General features: G+C 42.3%; 1 protein-coding gene across 1 annotated transcript in view; it reads left to right on the top strand.

Moving 5' to 3' along the window:
* LOC136863557 (fibrillin-2) overlaps positions 1-22,652 on the top strand; it is a 618,768-nt gene that overhangs the window by 359,938 nt on the left and 236,178 nt on the right. The window contains exon 5 of the mRNA XM_067139937.2: positions 20,082-20,249. Coding sequence (XP_066996038.2) covers positions 20,082-20,249 — 168 coding nt within the window. The remainder of the gene's footprint in view (positions 1-20,081; positions 20,250-22,652) is intronic.

Here is a 22,652-nt window from a genome sequence, read left to right as displayed (position 1 = left end):
TACTGTGACAGTGCCGTTGACAAACCACCAATCCCAGTTCCAAGTTTCATTATTTAAGTGCCGTAAGTGTATGTAAACGATTGTGCAATCTAATGCCTGTTGCTCACGGTAAAATTTTCTGTCAAATTTATTGTACAATAATTTAATTTTATAAAATTTCTGTTGCTCACGGTCAAATTCAAGTTTTATAAAACCTTTGATAAAACTTTTCATAAAATAGGACATGTTCTATTCCATAAAATTAATTTTACGAAACGAACCAATCAGCGAAGCTGACATCACGATGATGCTGGCGCTACGTCGTGAGAAGATCGTGAAGAGCGATTGTAAACAAACACTTCTTTCTAAAATGGCAGGATCTGGGTGGACTAAGGAAGGTGTTAGTGTTTTACTGACGAATACCAGAAATATCCTTGTTTGTACGAAGTTAAAACGTCACTTTACGACAACAGCTGCTGCTGCTACAACGTGTTTCATTCCCCGCCCTTCGGGCGAGGCGGGCCCCTAGACAGTGTCGCTGTCTCCCAGGCCGGAGATGTTGAAAGAATTGGGGAAGGACCAATATTGTAAGGAGGAGGGTAAGTGGAATTAATGGTTGAGGAGGTGTGCTCGGATGTTATTTAAATACCAGGGATGTGTGGAAGGGGTGAAAATTCAGAGAAGTGTACTAGGGCTGCCATGAAAGGTTAGTAGGTGTAAGGTTGCGGAGATATTGTACAAGGAGGTGATGAGAAGTCTGAGAAGGTCGGCTGTTAAGGGTGGTGAGAAGGAGAATTGAGTTGGTGGACGAACGTGCGAGGGAGTTCGATATGAGGGGGCTGGCCGGGGTCGAAGACGTGGGCTGGTGGGAGTTCTAGGAGGGGAGCGTGAAGGTTCCACTTGATGTTGACGACCGTAGATACGTGCCCCGCTGGTAATAAGACGTTGGACTGCTTCTTCCGTAGGCAGGTGGAGACGGACGAGATAGGTTGGTCCGGAGTTGTTCCAAATTCGGAAGGCACGACGCACAGGAATGCCTTCGAGATTAAGTTCTTGGATAACCTCTCGATCTGAGATGTCAGGATCCACGCCGCGTAAGACACAACTATGCATAGTGGTGCGATCTGGCAGTGGTGATGTTGAATGGCGCACGGTGTCTGCTGGAGGTGAAGGCTGTATGACTGGTGTCGTAGCAGAGGTTACTTCAGCGATGGTCGAACGGTTGAAGTAGCGGGGAGGGATGTACAGGTAACTGGGCGGATCAGGGTATGGCGGCAGAGGAAGGGTCGTAGTCAGAAGAGGGGAAGAATGGGAGTACGTAACCGTTGTGATAGGAAGGTAGGGAATGCGAAGTGCGCAGGTCGTGGTGGTTGTTGTTGTGGTAGGAGTGGTAGTGGTTGTCATGGTGAGGAGAAAAGAGTAGGTAGAGGGGTGGCTAACTTCCAACAAGGCGTCAGCCAATTTGCTTTTTTGAAGTCGGCGAAGTAGCTGGAGTAGAGATGCTGAGCCACCCGGCCGACAAAAAAATTAAGGAGTAAGGGGAGTTCTGAGACGTACGAAGAGTTCAAGAGCTGATGCAAGTTTCGAGTTGCGCGAGAAGGATGCACGACAACAGCTGCTGCTGCTGCTGCTGCTGCTGCAGAGCTTTCATTCCCCGCCCGAAGGACGGGGCGGGCCCCCTAGATCGTGTCGCGATCTCTCGGGCCGGGAGATGTGGAGAGAACAGTGGGATGTTTGAAATGAAGAAGAGGGAAAAACGGTGTGAAAATTTGGATGACTGGCTATACGGATTGAGATTTATACAGGAGTGTCGAGAAGGAAGTTTCGTGGAAGTGTAAGGTGGTAAAGTGTTGAAGCGATGTGATAGAGGACAGTTGTGAGGTGTCGGAGATGTTCAAGGGTCGGTGGTGGTGGGAGGGAGATATTAGCAGAAGAAGGAGTTGGACGGACATAGATAGAGCGTTGGAAGGGAGGATGATCAGGCCGGGTATGGCGACGAGAGGTGGAGTGGTGATATCTAGGGCGGGGAGGTGAACGAGAGGGTTCGACGGGATGACGACGGCCGTAGAGAAGTGCTCCGCTGGAGATCAGGTGGGCGACGGCTGCTGCACTGGAAAGCTGAAGTCTGATTAAATACGTCGGACCGGTGGAGTTGTAGATACGGAATGCCCTCTTGACGGGTATGGCTTGAAGGCGAAGTTGTTCTTGAATGTCAGTTGCCGGGATGAGTGGGCTTACGCCGCGGACGACGCAACTGAAGACTTCGTTTGTGGCTGATGTGTCTGACGGTGTTGGAGGTTGATGAGCGGCTGCTGCTGTTACGACGGACAGTGGTGGTGGTGATGTCGTGGTCGGCAAGGCAGATGTAGACAGCGTAGAAGGGCGGGTGAAGTAGCGGGGAGGAATACGTAATAGTCGAGGTGGATCAACAGGAGGTAGCGCGGAGAGAGAGGTGGATAGAAGCGGCGATGAATGGGACGACGTAACAGTTGTGATGGAAAGCGAGGAAAAGGTGTGAGCAGCGGTCGCAAAGGTAGTGGTGATGGTCATGGTGGTGGTCGTCATGGTGGTTGGTGGTAGGGAGGCTGACATCCAACGAGGAGTCGGCCTATATGCTTTGTTGGCTCGGCGCGAGTGGAAAGTAAAGATGTGTAGCCACCCGGCCGATCAAAAATAACAGGAGTGTCTTCTGCGACGAGTTGTGGAGTTCACTTGAGGTTTACCCAGATTTGAGATCCTGGAGAGAAGATCCCCACGACAACAGAAATGAGAGAAGATAGGCAGAAAACACAATCGCCGAATTCATATGTGAATGCTGGTCTTCTAACCTCAACTAATTTCTAACCAAGGACAGCAATCCTCTACCTTCTTCTCTTATTTTGATCCAATCCCGAGTCCAGCATTTCATGACATTTCTTTTCTTCCTTTTTACAACTGCACAACATATAATTGCAGCTAAAGCAGCAAATTTTGCTTTATTTGTTGGAGCCATACTCTTAACACGGCCGACTAGATACCTCGCTGCGCTCTAAGGAGCTAGCTAGAGCGACGCATCAAGTCGGCCGTGCTCTTAAACACACTGTAAGTTGAACAGCTGATTCTTGGTTTAAAAGTTTATCGATAGATGGCAGCACATACACATCTTAGTTCAGAAGTGAGTTCATAGATGGCCATCCTGATGCTTCCACGGATTTTATAAAATAATTTTACCGTGAGCAACACAACTTGTTTTCACCAAATTTTTATAAAATTAATTGTACAACAAATTTTACGAAACATTTTACCGTGAGCAATAGGCATAAGAGTAATGGTGAAGCTGCTCTAACAAGTCTGATAGATTTCCAGCAGGAAGTGTACATTTTTAAAGCAGTAAGTGCGATTATTTTCCTTCCACAAGGGAAATAAGTAACACTAAACAGTGTGCCTTGAAACTGTATAATAGAGCTTTAAAGTAGTATTTTCGTGTATTTTTGGGAAATAAGTGCTTTTTAAAGAAATTGTCCAGAAAACGGAGTTAGAGTGAAAAAAATCCATTATAGTGTCAGAATTGTGAACGTACGTTTAAAATCTTTATTAAACTTAAAAAATGGATACTTTATTTTTCACTGGGAAGACTTATTTCTCAAAATACAAACTTAACTAGGCCTATAATTAGATCTGAATTTTGAGTACAGTAGTTCAAATTGTTCCGCTTGAATTATGTACAGATCAGTTTCTTCTGTATTAGGTATTATTATTATTATTATTATTATTATTATTATTATTATTATTATTATTATTATTATTACGGAGTTATCCGTGGAAGGCAGAGGTGAAAGAAGGTGCGGGCTGGAATGGGTCTAACTACAAGGCCGAAAGATTAATTAAAATTTCAATAAAGGTTATATTTTCAATAGACAACAAGATTTAACAAATGTTCACTAGGTGAAATAACAATGCAGTGGCTGCCTCTCCGAAGCGGTAAAGGCGTGTTCGGTTCGCCCGGAAGGATGTGGGTTCGAATCCCCGTCGCGAAGTCGTAAAATTTAAGAAACGAGATTTCCACTTCCGGAGGTGCATATGGCCCTGAGGTTCACTCAGCCTACACGAAAAATGAGTACCAGGTTAATTCCTGGGGGCAAAGGCGGCCGGGCGTAGAGCTAACCACTCTACCTCATCACGTGCCGCGGTTAACAATGGTGGAAGCCTTCACCTTCCACTCCTCCAAGGGCCTTCATGGCCTGTACGGAGGTGTCTTTGTCTTTGTCTTGAAATAACAATGAAAAATCAGGTACAATTACAACGTTACAAACGAAAGCACAAGTTAAGGGGTCTTTACCAATTCTGGGATTCGAACCCCAAGTTTATAATTCCTGAGCTCTCAGCTCACAACCACAAATTACCAAAGGGCAGAAAACCCCTCATTCAAGGAGCACTTGCTCCCAACTTTTAACCTCAAGCCTCCTAGAGGCACTTTTCAAACAAAAAAAAGAGCTGAGCCGCTCTCAGTTTTTCAAGCCTAATAAAGGCAATACCAGACTATTACACAAATTGCCATCAAGGCACCACTTACATCAAATGAAACGGGGGTATCTCGTACCCAACCTACTGGACCTTAGTGGAAAGAACAGATTAATTAAATGGCCCAAAATACCAAGGTGAATGGAGGCGTTGCTTGCACTCCTACTTGAAACCGTATAAAACATAAGGGGCACAAGGCCGATGATACAGGGGCTGGAGCTTCAGACTTTGGGTCGGGGATACAACTGGGGAAAATGACCAGTACCTCGCCCAGGCAGCCTCACCTGCTATGCAGAACAGGGGCCTTGTGGAGGGATTGGAAGATTGGATGGGACAGGCAAGAAAGAGGTAAGGAAGCGGCCGTGGCCTTAAGTTAGGTACCATCCCGGCATTTGCCTGGAGGAGAAGTGGGAAACCACGGAAAACCACTTCCAGAATGGCTGAGGTGGGAATCGAGCCCACCTCTACTCAGTTGACCTCCCGAGGCTGAGTGGACCCCGTTTCAGCCCTCGTACCACTTTTCAAATTTGGTGGTAGAGCCGGGAATCGAACCCGGGCCTCCGGGGGTGGCAGCTAATCACACTAACCACTACACCACAGAGGCGATTATTATTATTATTATTATTATTATTATTATTATTATTATTATTATTATTAGTACGCATATATATAATTCACCCGTGAATTAGGATCGTAGGTAAGTGGAGTATACTGGAAACACTGTACTTAATACAAGTTTCAGCGAGAGTAATGCTCAAGGCAGTCAGGGAATCTCACGAACTTTATACACGGTATTTGTCTCCTGGAGGATTCTAGAGGAGCAAAGTGCTATTAAAGAGATGTTTGAGTGGAGTGAGGTTATTAAATCCAGCACCGAACATGTCTTCAGCTGAAGACTACTTGAAATGTGAGGAGGACCTACGAACGGTCTTTTAGAATTGCATCTGTATCAAAGGTGAATGACACAGCCAAGTAAAGGTTTCAAAAAGTAGACCAGGAGTATAGGTTCTGCCGATAAGAATCACTCCCACATGTCAGTGTAACAAAGCACAAGCTACGCTATGCGCTTATCGTGATAAAGCGAGGGTGTGGCCACGCCCCACAATAGACAATTCATTCCACTCCCACAGTGAAATAAAGACGTCAGCACTGTGAGGCTCTGTTTCTTCTCTCGTTCAGGACGTTACAGTAGTCTCTTGCGACACTTCAACGCACAGATCAAGGCCGATTTCTTCCATCCTCATGTTTAACTTTGCCGTAGAATGTTGAGATTAAAACGACGTACCATTGTCATATTCTTATTTGACCTTAGGCTCATCTATTCGTTGTCATAATTTGTTCTCACCGAGCTCGATAGCTGCAGTCGCTTAAGTGCGGCCAGTATCCAGTATTCGGGAGATAGTAGGTTCGAATCCCACTGTCGGCAGCCCTGAAAATGGTTTTCCGTGGTTTCCCATTTTCACACCAGGCAAATGCTGGGGCTGTACCTTAATTAAGGCCACGGCCGCTTCCTTCCAACTCCTAGTCCTTTCCTGTCCCGTCGTTGCCGTTAAGACCTATCTGTGTCGGTGCGCCGTAAAACAACTAGCAAAAAAAATAAAAAATTGTTCTCACCTATGTACAGCAAGATATGAGCAAATGTGGTTCCTTTCTATTTGTCGTAATCCTAAGGATTTGGACAGGCTGCGGGCTTGGGTTCAATTTTAGGCAAGATGTAAGCAAATGTGGTTCCTTTCCATTTGTCGTAATCCTAAGGATTTGGACATACTGCGGGCTTGGGTTCGATTCTAGGCAAGATGTAAGCAAATCAGATTGACCTGACACCGGATGTTTACACTACGTAATTATAATTGATACGAAATATTTTACAATAAGAGCCTCCGCGACTCAGGCGGCAGCGTGCCGGCCTCTCGCCGCTGGGTTCCGTGGTTCAAATCCTGGTCACTCCATGTGGGATTTGTGCTGGTCAAAGCGAAATTGGGACAGGTTTTTTCCGGGCACTCCGGTTTTTACCTGGTATCGTTCATTCCAGCAACACTCTCCAATATCATTGCATCTGTCAGTCATTAAACATTGCCCCAGAGGAGTGCGACAGGCTTGGCAGCCGGCACAAATCCTATCCTCACCCCTACATGGGAATTCATTAATTCCATCCCTGACCCCGTCTAATGACTGGAAACATGCCATGGATTTTCATCAAATATTTTACAATATATTTGCAATTCCCGGTTTTCTCCTCTCATTCCAATCTTCATTCTTAATTAATTAAGTTGCTTTACCTCGCACAAACAGAGATAGGCCTTATGGTGACGATGGCATAGGAAAGACCTAGGAGATACTGCATTCAAATGTCACCTTTTAATAACTCTCAGTTTAAGTATAGTATCTCATTCTCTTCTACAAGGATCATAAACTTTGAAAGATTTATAGTCTGTTCATTACTATTATTTATTTATTTATTTATTTATTTATTTATTTATTTATTTATTTATTTATTTATTTATTTACCTGAAAATATACAGGTTTTACACCCAATTAAGTACCTTCTTAACATTCAGTAACAATCTGTATCTATGAAGTTAAAATTTAACAAAAGCAAAGTTGAAAATCAACAAAAACAAAATAAAACAAAATGAATATTAACATTATAAATGATACCGTTTACAGTTTAAAAGAAATAAAACATGTACTAAGAAATCACACTGTAACACAAAGCAAAATACAATATAAGAAACAAACATAAAACACAAATCAGTGCACTGGGAAATATGATGAATACTAGATAGAAAGAATTATCCAAAATTTACAAATTGTAAAGGCACGTTTTTAGTTTCTTGTTGAATTCATTATCTGATTCGGTGAATATATCGACTTCTTTTGCTACAGTGTTATAAAGCGTTGTCAGTTTTGCGAAAGATGAATTTCACTGATGCAATGTTTTTAACTTTTGAACGTGAAATAATTTGTGCTGACGTGTTCTTGTCTGCGGAACATGGAATGAAATGCGTTTTAAAAGGTCCAAAGAATCACATTTTAACATTACAATTTTCCTTAGTATTTGTATAGAAATTAAGGACCGTCTTGTTTTCAATGAAGAAACTGAAATATATTTCTCAATAACTGGGTTAATGTGTTGAAAGGGCAAAAAGAATTAAAAGTTTTGAAATAAAGATAACGTAGAAACTTGTTTTTGTACAATTTCAATTGCGTTCACTGGTTGCTTTGTATACGCGTTCCAAATTATTACAGAACTTTTCAGTATGTTTCTTACTAAGGTAACATATAATTTATTCAGTACAGAGGGCAGGGTAAAAGGACTCGAAGTTCTTATCAAAAATCCTAGCGTTTGGTTAGCATTCATTGTTATTGTATTGGTATGATCGTTAACTTACCGTCAAAAATAATACCTCTTTCTTTGCTAGTTGCTTTACGTCGCACCGACACAGATAGGTCTTATGGCGACGATTGGACAGGGAAGGGCTAGGAGTGGGAAGGAAGCGTCTGTGGCCTTAATTACGGAACAGCCCCAGCATTTGCCTGGTGTGAAATAGGGAAACCACGGAAAACCATTTTCAGGGCTGCCGATTTCCATTTCTCAGGAAAGGATGAAGTGCAAATATAAAGGGTGAAAATGAAAGTTAATTGATTAGCCAATAAATCGGCACAAGCCCTAAGTATACACGGTGGTATGCCATCAGGACCACTCGAGATTTTAGGCTTTAGTTGACGACTTTTCCACCTCTTCAACAGATATCTCACTGACATGTATTACCTCAACAGAGGGAAATAGGGGAAGCTCATCCAAAGCTAAATTATCCAAATTGTAATTAAAATCTGATCTGACGTAAACTGACGAAAAATATTGAACAAACCATGAACAACATTACCGCTCTCGTAGCTCTCACCATTATACTCAAACGTAGTTCCTCCTGATCTCATGAGTCGCTTATTTCTATTGTGCCTCCAGAAATGTGTCATATCACATTTTAAAGTAATGTCCAGTTCATTGATGTAATCTCGATATGCGGACTTTATTTTTACTTTCAATTCCGATCTGAGCTGTTTGAATCGATCATCATAGTACCTGGAGAATTTCCTCTTTTTGACACACTTCCTTTTCTTTTTTATCTGAATGATGTCATGATTAAACCAAACTGGAAATTCTGACTTTTTAATAGCATGACCCTTCGGTATGCAATTATCGAAGCATCTATATATTGACGATCCCATTCCTATACATATACAACGAGTTCCAATCAATATCTCTTAAATCATAATATAGTTGTAGAAAATCCGCTTTCTTGAAATCGTAGTATTCTCTATTTTTTGGTAATGAGCACATGTTTACTGGAAGTAATGATAAGCAGAGTGGATGGTGATGCAAATCTTCAGACACAAGAGCAAATTCCGCACGTTTCCGTCAACTGTGCAATTGGCCAGTACAAGATCCAGCGTCCTAGAATTGTAATTAAGAATATTATTGTACGGCGTTAAACCTAAATATATCAATTGATCCAATCTTTTACCAGTCACAGTTCCTTCTGTAAAAGAATAATCAGTACCATTTATTTCAGGAAAATTGAAATCACCCACGATAATGCAGTCCGAAATCATAAGATTGTCAGTGCTTTCTAAATAACCAAAGTAGTCTTGATACACTGTTAAAGATGATGCAGGAGTAATGTATACAACAATTATAAATAGCTGCCTATTATTATGTGAGATACAAATAGCAAGTGATTCACAATGCTGTTTAGAGTAATTGGATAATATTTTCGCCTTAAAACTCTTTTTGACGTCAATCAAGACTTCCCTGCCCCACTCCTTACCGGCTACTAAAGGATCTCTGTCATTTCTAAACACTAAATATCTACTGTCAAATAATTCACTATCATATACACTATTTGATAGAGAAGTCTAAGTCAGTACAACAACATCGTACGAAAATCACAGGAGGTTCTAAGTCCTCTTACATTTTGATAATAAACAAAAAGCTCATTATCATGGCTCATGAAATATCTCAAAGTTGAAAGAGTAACAACATTACGATGAAAAAAATACAATTTATTCAAACCTCTCTCACAACGCATAGCATGCACTTGACTTCCATCAGTCTTCCTCATCAAACTTTTGCCAATTCTCTGCACCCGCAAATACTTATATTCCCTATCACGTTGCAATTTTTTAGCTTTAGCAGATAGAATTCGCCTATTAGGAGCAAATGGGTGATTAATATACATAGGACTAGGGAAGAAAAGATCGAGATAAGTTGTGGACAATTTCTTTTCGATCTTACGTTTTTCTAAGATCTGTTCCTTATAACATCATCTAATAAATTTTACAATAATGCCACAAGTTGGACGATTATTAACTTTTTCCAGCCTATGATACGCATCAGACATACCGTATTTTATTTCTACATCCAGCGCCTTGGCGACACTGTCTGACAGACATTTTCCGGAACACCGTACTTCTCAAGTGTGTTAATCCTAGAATATTGCTCGTTGTCATCGCACCTGATTTTAAGTTCACTGAATGCTTTTTCAGGGCGATTATTTTCAGATAATAAGTTATCTATAATATTTTGCTGTCGATTAATTATTGCCTGCTGATTATCAAGAATTCGTTTGTTGTCGTCCAGCCTTTCATGACACACGTCAAGAGATTTACCTAACTCTTTTCCTATTTCACTAGTTGTTTTCTTCAGTGTAGCCATGTCTTCAGTTAAAGTTAGCAGCAGTTTATAAATGTCCCCAACTAATGGTGTCGACGCAAGTGATTGCGCTTCTTCTTGCATGCTCCTACGCCGCTGTCAGTTGCACTGGTCACATCTCCATGTCTGACCCTGGAACTTCAAAAATTCTACATCTTGATCATTAAGGTCCGCACACTTACTGTGAAACCAACTGCTACAGGTGTTACACTCAATTTTAGATACCATGTCCTGCCTAGGTAGGCCTACCGCTTTCCCACACTTCGCTCAGGTGTTCATATCTGTTCTTTAATGTAAAATTAACCGATCTGCAAGGGATGTGAGTAGTGTGTTGTGACCCCGGAACCACACGTTCAAGTTGCTTTGACTCGATATATCGAATTGAAACCAAAGACAGTTTATAAAAGTGTCGTGACCCCTCAAAACACATTAAACTACCTTAATGCCTTTGTTTACATACACTTGGCTTTATCGCCGACAAAAATTATCACACATGTAACTATTAGAGAAGGATTATCTCCGATATGTATAGTTCCGTAGCATCCATAACACTTACAGAATCTGTAGGTCCAGTTTCTTTACATCTTTTATAAAATATCTCACATTTACCGGAGCACGATGGACACACAACCTTAGCCAACCATTGCCAATTTAGCTCAGGAAGAGTTTTCTTTCTTCTCACTTGTCTCTTCTGAACTCAGGAACTCCAGTTGATGCCCAGTTGACTCTAGGCGAAATTATACAACACCACAAACTCGAACTCGGAATCTTTTCTTGTGCGATCTCCTAAACCTCAAGTTTTAAGGTTGAATACCGTTTATTATCTAATTTCCTAATTCTCACTGATTCTACTCCTACCTTCTAATTGAGCACATTCCTTCTAGTCCCTTTCAGTACTCTTAACTTTCCAAACGTGACATGTTTGTAGCTCCGGGAACTGGCTTCGCTTTCAGACTCTCCCGATTAAAGTGTTGAACTCCCCTCACTAATTCCCGGTCGCAACTTTCACCGACAATATGAAGAATAATTTCACAGACTTAAATCTGACACTCGTTTATGTAGTTCTCAACGCCTCCCGATATTGTTTCGTACACCCTCAGTACTTACTTCCGATCTGCACGCTGCCTAATATTATGTCGTACTCTCCTGGCGCGTCCCAAAATTCCCGTTCTTATGGTTACCATCGTTTTTCAAAATAACTACCCTCTCTCCTGCTCGACACTGATGTGTAAAAGCCTGATTGGTGATTCTCCCATCATCTAAGGGTGTAGTTCCACGCAATTGATCTAGAAGTTTTGGAAGGACTTATTTTTCCACAGCGCCATAATATTGCTCTTTTACTCATAGGTCTGCGTGACAATTTCCGCTCCGCCTGCAAATTGGCGTCAGCAAGACGCTGTCACAATATTAGGCTGATGACACACGGAGCGGTTTTCGCCGAGTCGGCAGCCGCGTCGGCGCATGTTTCTATTGTATCAGATGGGATGAAACAGACACAGCGGTGCTCGCCGACAGGCGGCAGATTTGCCGACTCGGCCTGTCGTGTAGCTGGCGGTGCAGCGAGCGGTTTGAAGACTTTGTGCGCGCTCTAGCGCCATAGATTTATTACATTCAGCTGAATCACGGCTGACTTGATGCTTCGCTCTAGTCGGGCGTGGCTGAATTTACGCGGCGATTGCATCATTGGTAGGTATTCTTGTATTAGATATCATGAAGTATCTTTGAAATTCAATAATATACACGTAAAAGGACATAGAGAGTAAGTAGTCTTTTGGAATAAGAATAAGAACAATCCTTTATTTTTCGGTAATTTTAGCTAGCTTCCTCACCTAACGTCACGCTCACTAATGTGTTTTGTCCACTGCCTGCTCGATACGCACCCGCGATGACTGCTTATAAGCAGTCATTTTAGATGCAGTTCGAGCAGGCAGTGGTTTCGTCACAGTCGGCAAAAAACCGCTCTGTGTATCAATCACAGGCGGCGGCCGACGCGGCTGCCGACTCGGCAAAAACCGCTCCGTGTGTCATCAGCCTTACTCCATGTTGTCTACAGTTCTGCACTTCTAGGCTTGCTTTTACTAAGTAAGACTTCGCTTCATACAGACTTTTATGCACTTAATAATGCTCTATTGCACTTAAATAAGATCGCCACTCACTTGCTCACTACACCAAAACATTATTCAATAGTTTTTGATGTTGACATGCACTTTCCTTAAATTAAATTCCAATTCCCCAAGACCTGTCTCTCTTGAGACGGTTCGCTCCACATTGAAGGACAGGAGGGCGCGTTATAACCCGCAGTCATGACACATTATACACTAATTCTCTGCCACTCCTTGTCTGTCATCGTATCAGGTGTATGCAAAAGTATTTTCCGGTTTCACTAAGAGATAGTGCCAGCGAACAGTACGCAGCGTATGAATTTGACACATACGTCAGTTTGTTCACCTGACATTAACCTACCAACACAGACAAGTTGAGTCCACCAAATACTAGTGTCAGTGTTGTATCGCTCAGTGATCATGCCGACGTTTGGGCCTGATAAAGAACATTTGCGGCACGCATTGCTTTTCTTATTTAATCAAAATAAAAAGGCTGTGGAATGTCATCGTTTGCTGGTAGAAACATATCGTGAACACGCTCCATTGATTATAACATGTCAGACATCATTTCGAAAATTTAAACGTGGTGATTTCAACGTGAAAGGCAGTGCGCGCTCTGGGACGCAACTCAAACTCAACAGCAAATGGCACAAGCATTATATGTGTCACAAGAAACAATCAGCAGATGTTTACGAGCAATGGGGAAGATCAATAAACTCGGTAGCTGGACGTCACACGATTTTAATGAACGGCACATGAAAAATCGCTAAGTCACTTGTAAAATGCCGCTTCTATGCCACGAAAGAAAATCATTTCTGTACCGAATTGTGACTGGTGACGAAAAGTGGATTTATTTTGAAAACCCGAAGCGGAGAAAATTGTGGCTGTCACCTCGCGAAGCCGGTCCTTCAACAACAAGGCCAAATTGCTTCGGCAAGAAGACCATGCTTTGTGTCTGGTGGGAGCAGAGCGGTACTGTGTATTATGAACTTCTGAAGCCTGGCGAAACCGTTAATGAGCAACGCTACCGCCAACAAATGCTTAATTCAAATCACACATTGATCGAAAGACGACCGGAATGGGCCTGAAGAAACGACAAAGTGATTTTGTTACACGACAATGCGCCGTTGCACACAGCAAAACCAGTGAAAGACAGCTTGAAATCGCTTGGATAGGACATCCTTCCGCACCCGCCGTTATGCCCCGACTTGGCGCCAATCATCACCTCTTCGCATCAATGGGGCACGCGCTGACAGAGCAGCTCTTCAGCAATTTCGAGGAAGTTGGAAAATGGCTCAACGAATGGTTTGCCGCAGAAGACAAGCAGTTATTCTGGCATGGTATTCATAACTCACCTGAAAGAAGTGTATAGAAGCAGATGACCAATATTTTGAAAAAAAAAAAAAAAATTTCCCTTGAAAATTACTCTTTTTCTTTACCACACAAACCGGCGAAAACTTATGTATACACCTGATATTCCAGCCCAGGCCTCATTGCCATAATATCCTGTTAAAATCAAGATCATCTGCAGTAGCGGGTCTTTCACCGCCACCCCATCCTTTCGTTTTAATTCCATGGACTGTTTTATTCTGTAATCTATTTTAGAATCTCCAGACCATCTCCATTTTTTACTACGACTTTCCCTGACGTTTTATTCCCTTCCCTGCATTTTCTTTCCTTGCTGTCTCTCAATCCTCCTGGTTAGAAATTTAATTTCTGATGTCTAAATTCAATTTCATCCTACCGTGTCAGTATAAATAAAAGGGCGCTAGGAAAGTTTTGCAATACACAAAAACGGTTGGCTGGACATCCCTGTTATGTGAGGGATGAAAAGAGGGGTGAAAACCGGTCTAGAAGACAGCAAGACGCGACCTTCACACCAGTTGTTACCAAGCAGTGGGATTGAAAGCAAGTTAAGATGTCAGTGTGGTCTAAAGGTGAATATCGCGCAATTATCCGCTACAATTTTGCTCGTGGATTAACTGTTGACCAGTGCCTGGATGAAATGACTCCTGTGCTGGGGAAAGACTGTCCACGTCGGACAACAATTTTCCGCTGGTACAAAGAGTTCCAGAGGGGAAATTTTGGGGTTGAAGACGATCCTCGTTCTGGGCGACCGTCTGAATCAGTGACTGAGGAAAACGTTGAAGCTGTGAGGAAAATGTTGCAGCAAGAGAGGCGGTTGACATATCGGCAGGTAGAAGAGACCCTCCACATCCCTGCACCAGCTATTCATTCAGTTCTACATCACCATCTCCATGTTAGAAAGGTTCGTTCCCTTCGGGTGCCCCATTCACTTTCAGAGGAACAAAGGGCACATCGAGTGAAAAGATGCCGAAAAATGCTAAAACAGTTTGAAAATGGGACTTCACGTAACGTCAATAGCATCCTTACAGGTGACGAAACCTGGCTTTATTATTACGATGTCCCTACAAAATCCCAGAACAAGGTGTGGCTGTTTGAAGATGAGGGTACGCCTGTGACTGTGCGAAAGTCAGGGTCAGTAAAGAAAAGGTTGATCTCGTCGCCATAAGACCTATCTGTGTCGGTGCGACGTAAAGCCCCTAGCAAAAAAAAAAAAGGTTGATTGCAGTATTCTTCACTAAACGGGGCATCCTGACTCGGGTTGTGCTAGAAACACAAAGGTCAGTTACTGCGAAGTGGTACAGTGAGACTTGTCTGCCTCAGGTTATCCAGGCTCTCAAGCAGCTCCGTCCAAGGTCACGGCTCAATACTTGTCTCTTGCATTACGACAATGCTCCAGCACATCGTGCTAATACGACAATGGATTTTCTTGCCAGATCAGGGTTGACTCTGCTTGATCACCCTCCATACAGTCCTGATCTTGCCCCATGTGACTTCGCACTCTTCCCAGAAGTGAAGATGAAGCTGAAAGGGCGGCGTTTTGCATCCGACGAGGAGCTTCTGGCAGCGTGGGATCAAGAATGTGAAAATGTAACCGAAAAAAAGTGACAGAGTTGGTTCAGTGACTGGTTCCGACGTATGGAGAACTGTATTGAGTGTGGTGGAAGTTATTTTGAAAAAGTCTAAAGCGTTCAATCACATTGCAAAACTTTTCTAGTGCCCTTTGTATGTAATTGTAGGTTAATTACCTGGCCTTCATTGTCACTATTTTCTTCCTTATTACAGTCCTTCACAGAAAAAAGAATCGTAAGATGTATTCTCATGCTAATTTCCACATCTTTTCTTTAGTTCTCCATTCATACACTCCCTAAACACTAGAAGTTCTTCGTCATATATAATGCACAGGAAAGGTAATGATAATATTTATGTATCGGTGATTCATTCTTGGCGTCTTCGTGGCTACTTAAGGTCAAACCAATTTAAATTCGCTTTGTGCCAGTAAAACATGGTAGGTGGTCGTGTTATGCAAGTTGACAGCCTGAAATGTATATAAGTAATTTTCGGTAAGACACAAAGTAATGATGTTGATGCTGCTGCTACTGATGGGAATAATAATAATAATAATAATAATAATAATAATAATAATAATAATAATAATAATAATAATAATAATAATAATAATACCGGGCGAGTTGGCCGTGCGCGTAGAGGCGCGCGGCTGTGAGCTTGCATCCGGGAGATCGTGGGTTCGAGCCCCACTGTCGGCAGCCCTGAAGATGGTTTTCCGTGGTTTCCCATTTTCACACCAGGCAAATGCTGGGGCTGTACCTTAATTAAGGCCACGGCCGCTTCCTTCCCACTCCTAGCCCTTCCCTGTCCTATCGTCGCCATAAGACCTATCTGTGTCGGTGCGACGTAAAGCAGCTAGCAAAAAAAAAAAAATAATAATAATAATAATAATAATAATAATAATAGAGAAGAAAACATTCAAGCTGTTTTCCAGTCAGTGACCGGGTCAGGGATGGAATGAATGAAGCCCCCATCTTGCAGCGAGGATAGGAATTGTGGCGGCTGCCGAGGCCTGTCAAACTCCTCTGGGACAATTATTAATGACTGACAGATGAAATGAAATGATAGTGGAGACTGTTGCTGGAATGAAAGACGACAGGGAAAACCGGAGTACCCGGAGGAAAACCTGTCCCGCCTCCGCTTTGCCCAGCACAAATCTCACATGGAGTGATCGGCATTTGAACCACGGAACCCAGCGGTGAGAGGCCGACGCGCTGCCGCCTAAGCCACGGAGGTTACAATAATAATAATAATAATAATAATAATAATAATAATAATAATAATAATAATAATAATAATAATAATAATAATAATAATAAGCATACAAACACAAGTCTTCGTTGTAGATTTTTATGCCTTTGTGTGTTAAGACTACACGTCTCTCAGAAAGAACCAAGTGCCTCCACAGTACTCTATATCTGCAAATAATAATATGGCCCTTGTAGATTCAAGCCTCATTCTTGCCATATAATAATAATGATAATAATAAGAAGAAGTATGACAGTTTGAGTTGCTCACACGGTAGGGTGCTGGATTTCTGAACCCAAGGTGGTGAGTTTGATCCAGGCTCAGTTCGGTGTAAATGAAAATGCTCAAATATGGCTGCCCCATGTCTGTAGATTTCCGGCACGTAAAAGAACTCCTGCAGGACAAACTTTCCGGCAGCTTGTCGTTTCCGAAAACCGTAGAAGTAGCTATTGGGATGTAAATAATAATAATAATAATAATAATAATAATAATAATAATAATAATAATAATAATCTGTGACGATAAAGTTCGGTGAAGAGTCCAGTACTATCAACATAGGTGAACAATGCACGACAGTGACTTTACTGTCCTTGGAAATAGTCCCCTCCCGTAACCATGTACTGCTGAGATTGGCGACACATGTCCGGGTTTTGCAAGCAGGCTTCCTTATCAATGGTGTTCAAAAGCCTCGTCACGTTTTGTTGGATGTCAGGAATATTGTCAAATCTCTTTCCTTTCAATGCGACTTTGATGCGTGAATTTTCGGCTCTGACCTTTTTCCGTAGAGGGGATTCCGGAAAACGCAATTCCATGCTTTGGCGTTTCGTTTCAGGGTCGTACCTGAGATACCAGGTTTCATCCTCAGTGACAATACAGTTCAAGACATTTGGTGTCGCATACACCGTTTCGACAAAATCCTGTGAAGCCTCTAAACTTGCCTGCTTCTGATCGTCAGTCAAGTGATGTGGCACAAGACGAGAACACGTTTACTTTTCCCTAACTTCTGGGTAACGATTTGTCTATCATGCACACAGTTAATCGCCGATCGTTCGTGATTAATGTCCTCACCTTATCAATGTTTTCGTCACTGACGGCGGTCGCTGGTCTTCGCTAGTTGCTTACATCGCACCGACACAGATAGGTCTTATGGCGACGATGGGACAGGAAAGGGCTAGGAGTGGGAGGGAAGCGGTCGTGGCCTTAATTAAGGTATAGACCCAGCATTTGCCTGGTGTGAAAATGGGAAACCACGGAAAACCATTTTCAGGGCTGCCGACAGTGGGGTTCGAACCTACTGTCTCCCGAATACTGGGTACTGGCCGCACTTAAGCGACTGCAGCTATCGAGCTCGGTTCGCTGGTCTTCCGCTACGGGGGTTGTCAGAAACGCTTTCCCGGCCTCCTCGAAAACGGGCGAACCACTCGTACACACACTTCAAGGACAGTGCTTGATCTTCATAAGCACGTACCAGCATCGTGTGCGTTTCTTTCGGTGTCTTGCCAAGCTTAAAACAAAACTGTACATTGATCTTTTGGTCGTTCATGTTCCTGTTCGCAGTTCAGAACCAACGCACTAAACACGCACTGTTCCGTCGCCATAAGACCTATCTGTGTCGGCGCGATGTAAAGCCACTAGCAAAAAGAAAACACGCACTGTGTCAAATATGTCTTACACGGCACGCACACGACGCTCAACTGAACAACGTTGGGAGCAGGTGGTCAAAACCTGCTACTACGCAGGTGCAGCGTTGTGTGTCGTCAGTGTTGCCGGATCGACCCTCTGACTTCATTCACCGAACTTTATTGTCATAGGTTGTATAATGTGGTGGGTCACCATGTTGTATGACTACACCTTTACAGGGGCGATCTAGCCGGGCTCCAGCTGCGAGTGATGTCACCTAATAGGGCCCACTCTGCCTACAACCAGTCGAGTGTGGATTGCATAGCCCATCTACTACCACCACTGTCATGGCCCGTTACGTCACCTTTGGCGCTGTAGGCAGGGTCTCAAGGTGTAACGGAAACATTCGGGCTCTAGAGATCTTCAGCGGCTTCTCCTCTTTCGAAGAATCTAGAAGAGCCGTCCTCCCTATAAAAGGCATACCAGATTAGTTCCAGCGGTTCTGAGTGAGCTCAGCAGAAAGATATTGAGAGCGAGGAGTACAATTCTGCCAGCCATCGTGACGGTTCAGTTGTGTGAGTGACAGCGCTGTGGAGTGTGTGATTTGGAGCAGAGTGCTGTTGTGTGTGAACTGATGAATGAACTGCCTCGAATATTTAACGAGACCATTGTAGATATCCTTTCACTCAGAGGCAACAGTTTGGTTATTTCTGTGAAGAAATAAAGTAGGTACCCATGATCGCCTCGAACTGAAGCAATGTATTGAAACAAATTATAATCATCTCACCAACATAACCCATCAGTGAGGCATACCACAGCTGATACTTTTATACACAGAGGACCGAGCAAGTTGGTCACGCGGTTTGGGTCACGTAGCTGTGAGCTTGTATTTGGGTAGATGGTGGGTTCGAATCCCGTTTTCGGCAGCCCTGAATATGGCTTTCCGTGCTTTCCCCTTTTCACACCAGGCAAATCCTGCTGTTGTACCTTAATTAAGATCACGCCCGCTTCCCTCTCAGGCCTAGCCCTTTCCTATCCTATCGTCGCCACAACACCCGTCTTTGTCGGTGCGAAGTAACACAAATAGCAATATATATTAATAGGGTGAGCCTGTCCTCTACAGCAAAGCGCAGGGAAGTGTCTGGGGTGATGATAAGGAGGATAGTAAGACAAGAAATATGGTCCAATACATATTAATCTTTGTTAATTACCGTTACAGTTAATCAGTGTTGGAGGAGAACGTGCATAGTGTTCCATTGCCTCTTGAGTGCTGGCGGAAGTCACTTCGAGCAACTGCTCTGACGTTGTTCCTCGCCCGGCTCAGCGTAGACCATGTTACACGAGGTGCACTCATCAACAGTCTATGCGCAGATTGCAGTAAAGAAAGGTCTCGTGCACACCCGCTATTCACACATACGCTTAAACTGCGTATGCTGTGAGAGTTACTATGGACTGACAGTTCCTCTAGCGTCAGGATATACAATCCTGGATACACAATTGCTCTCTTAGCAGCATACAGTTGTGGTACAAATATGGTAGTGAACTGTACTGTACATCATGACATTTTTATCTTCCTTATCAGCTCAAAAGTCATCTCATTGCTATTTGCCGTACAGTAGAGAGTCACCATGTATAGCGCTATACCTATAGCCCTGTTCTTTATTAGCCTACAGTAGTGTTCTAACTGGTAGTATTTCGTTATTTATGTGACTGAAACATAATTACCCGAGGAGGAAAGTTCTCTGTCTTCTCTCCTCATTCAAGAAGTAATAATTTTGATGTAGCAATGTTCATATTTCCCAGGGGTCTTCACATAAACCTCTACCTTCCAAATGCATCCTAAAATGATATTATATATGTATTTATGTATTAATCTATTTATTTATTTATTTATATATTTATTGTTTGTTTCCTACATGTATTCGTTTAATTTATATTATTAGTAATAGTATTATTATTTCATGCACCCCTTTCTATGCTAACAGATATAGACGAGTGTGGCCTGGACGACATCCGAGCGAGTTGCCCATACGGCTGTAACAATACAATGGGTTCATACGCCTGTATTGAGGAGGCGCCAACTGAACCACAGCCTCTGTCCAGTACAAAATGTGAACCTGGCTACTCCAGCCAACCAGACGGACAGTGCGTAGGTATGAACAGTTGATATAACAATTAAGTCATGTGAAATTTATTCCCATGGGTGCTGGCAAATAATGAAATAACCTCTTGCCCTTTTTTCATTATAAGGATCATGAATAAGCCATATAACGCATAGTAACATAAGATTATATCTTCTCTTAGGTATAACTACGCCTCATCCAGTCTAGATTCTTGATCATACATTGTAAGAATCCTTGAAAAAAAAGCACGTAACACACATCAACACAAGATCAACCTTTCTGACTAGCTTTCACTAAGCCTCATCCAGTCCTTATTCACATGACTAACGAAAATGTGCAGTGCACATTTCCTTCGTAAACTGCCTTGTGTAATATGCTACTAACTATTGCCCCACTGTTCGGTGGCAATTGTAATAGGGATAACATAAAATATGAATAAATAAAATAATTAACCGCCTCACTTGGGCGCCAGTTAAAATACCAGGTGTATGCATAAGTCTTTGCCGGTTTTTGTAGTAAAGTAAAAGAGTAACTTCCAAGGGAAATTAGTTTTTTTCTTTGTTCAAAATATTGGCCATCGGCTTCCGCACACTTCGCCCATCCTTCAGGTAAGTTATGAATACCATGCCAGAAAATCTGCTTGTCTTTTGCGGCAAACGATTCGTCGATTCATTTTCCAACTTCCTCGAAATTGCTGGAGTGCTGCTCTGCAAGCGCGTGCCCCATTGATGCGAAGCGGTGATAGCCAGATGGCGCCAGGTCGGGGCAGTATAACGGGTGCAGTAGGATGTCCCATCCAAAGGATTTCAAGGTGTCTTTCACAGTTTTTGCTGTGTGAGACGGCGCATTGTCGTATAACAAAATCACTTTGCCATGTCTTCTGGCCCATTCCGGTCGTCGTTCGATCAATGCGTGATTTAAATGAATCATTTGTTGGCGATAGCGTTGTGCATCAACGGTTTCGCCGGGCTTCAAGAGTCTTCGCACTTTTGTGGTCTACCAGAGCGCGCACTGCCTTTCACATCGAAATCACCACGCTTAAATTGTCGAAACGGTGTCTCACATATTCTAAGCGATGGAGGGTGATCACCATATGTTTCTACCAGCAAACGATGCCTTTCCATAGCCTTTTCCTTTACATTAAATAAGGAAAGCAATGCGTGCCGTGAATGTTCTTTTTCAGGCACAAACGTCGACATGATCACTGAACGATACAACACAGACACTAGTGTTTGGCGGACTCAACTTGTGTGTGTTGGTAGGTTAATGTCAGACGAACAAACTGACGTATGTGTCAAAGTTATTCGCTGCGTGTTGTTCGCTGGCGCCATCTCCTAGTGAAACCGGAAAAGACTTATGCACGCCCCTGTTATACTACTAACTCTTGCCCTACTTCTTTTTGACAATTGTAATGTAAATAGCATAAAATATGAATAAATAAAATAAATTAAATAATTATTTGCCTCCGTTTGGCCGTTATGTGTAACATTAAAATCTTACATTGATCAAAATATTAATTTTTGTACCATAATTTAATGTAGCTATCACTTGGCGACATCCAGTGAAATAAAATTTGAGATGTGCATAAATAAATAAATAAATAAATAAATAAATAAATAAATAAATAAATAAATAAATAAATAAATAAATAAATAAATAAATAAATAAATAAATAAATAAATAAATAAATAACGATACTGATGATAATAATAATAATTTAAAATTTGCCGAAAATGCAGGTAAATGGGCGCCAGAGGTCACAGTAGGATCCATCAATTTATAAAATGAATAATAATAATAATAGTAATAATAATAATAATAATAATAATAATAATGGTAGAACATATAAAATTCCACTCGGGTCGTGTTCATAGAGCTGCTGATAGAGCTCTACTGATTGGGCCTTACCTAAACCCATGAAAACGAATAAACAGGTAGGAATTGCACCTAGGTTCTCCAATTATTTCTCCACTAATTGAAAATAACCTATCTATATTCTGACTTTCTTTCTACAATCGGCTTTACGTCGCTCCGACACAGATAGGTCTTATGATGATGATGGATAGGAAAAGATAAGGAGTGGGAAGGAAGCGGCCGTGTGAAAATGGGAAACCACGGAAAACCATCTTTAGAGCTGCCGACAGTGGGGCTCGAACCCACTATCTCCCGGATGCAAGCTCACAGCTGCGCGACCCTAACCGCATGGCCAACTAGCCCGGTTATTCTGACCTAACAATAATCTGTACATTAGCACTTCATCAACTCACAATACATATAAGATAGCAACACATTTAATAATATTTTCAACTGCTGTAAGACCCTATATTCATTCAATAAACGTATTATTAAAAATGACAGTGAAAAGCTACAGAGAGCACTGCACTACCATTTGTAGTGAGCCCGATGACCAATAATTACAAAGAATATATGTAG

This window comes from Anabrus simplex, chromosome 2, assembly GCF_040414725.1.
Source record: "Anabrus simplex isolate iqAnaSimp1 chromosome 2, ASM4041472v1, whole genome shotgun sequence".
Taxonomy (NCBI): Eukaryota; Metazoa; Arthropoda; class Insecta; order Orthoptera; family Tettigoniidae; genus Anabrus; species Anabrus simplex.
The sequence above is the reverse complement of the archived record's forward strand: the minus strand, read 5'-3'. Positions and strand labels throughout refer to the sequence as shown.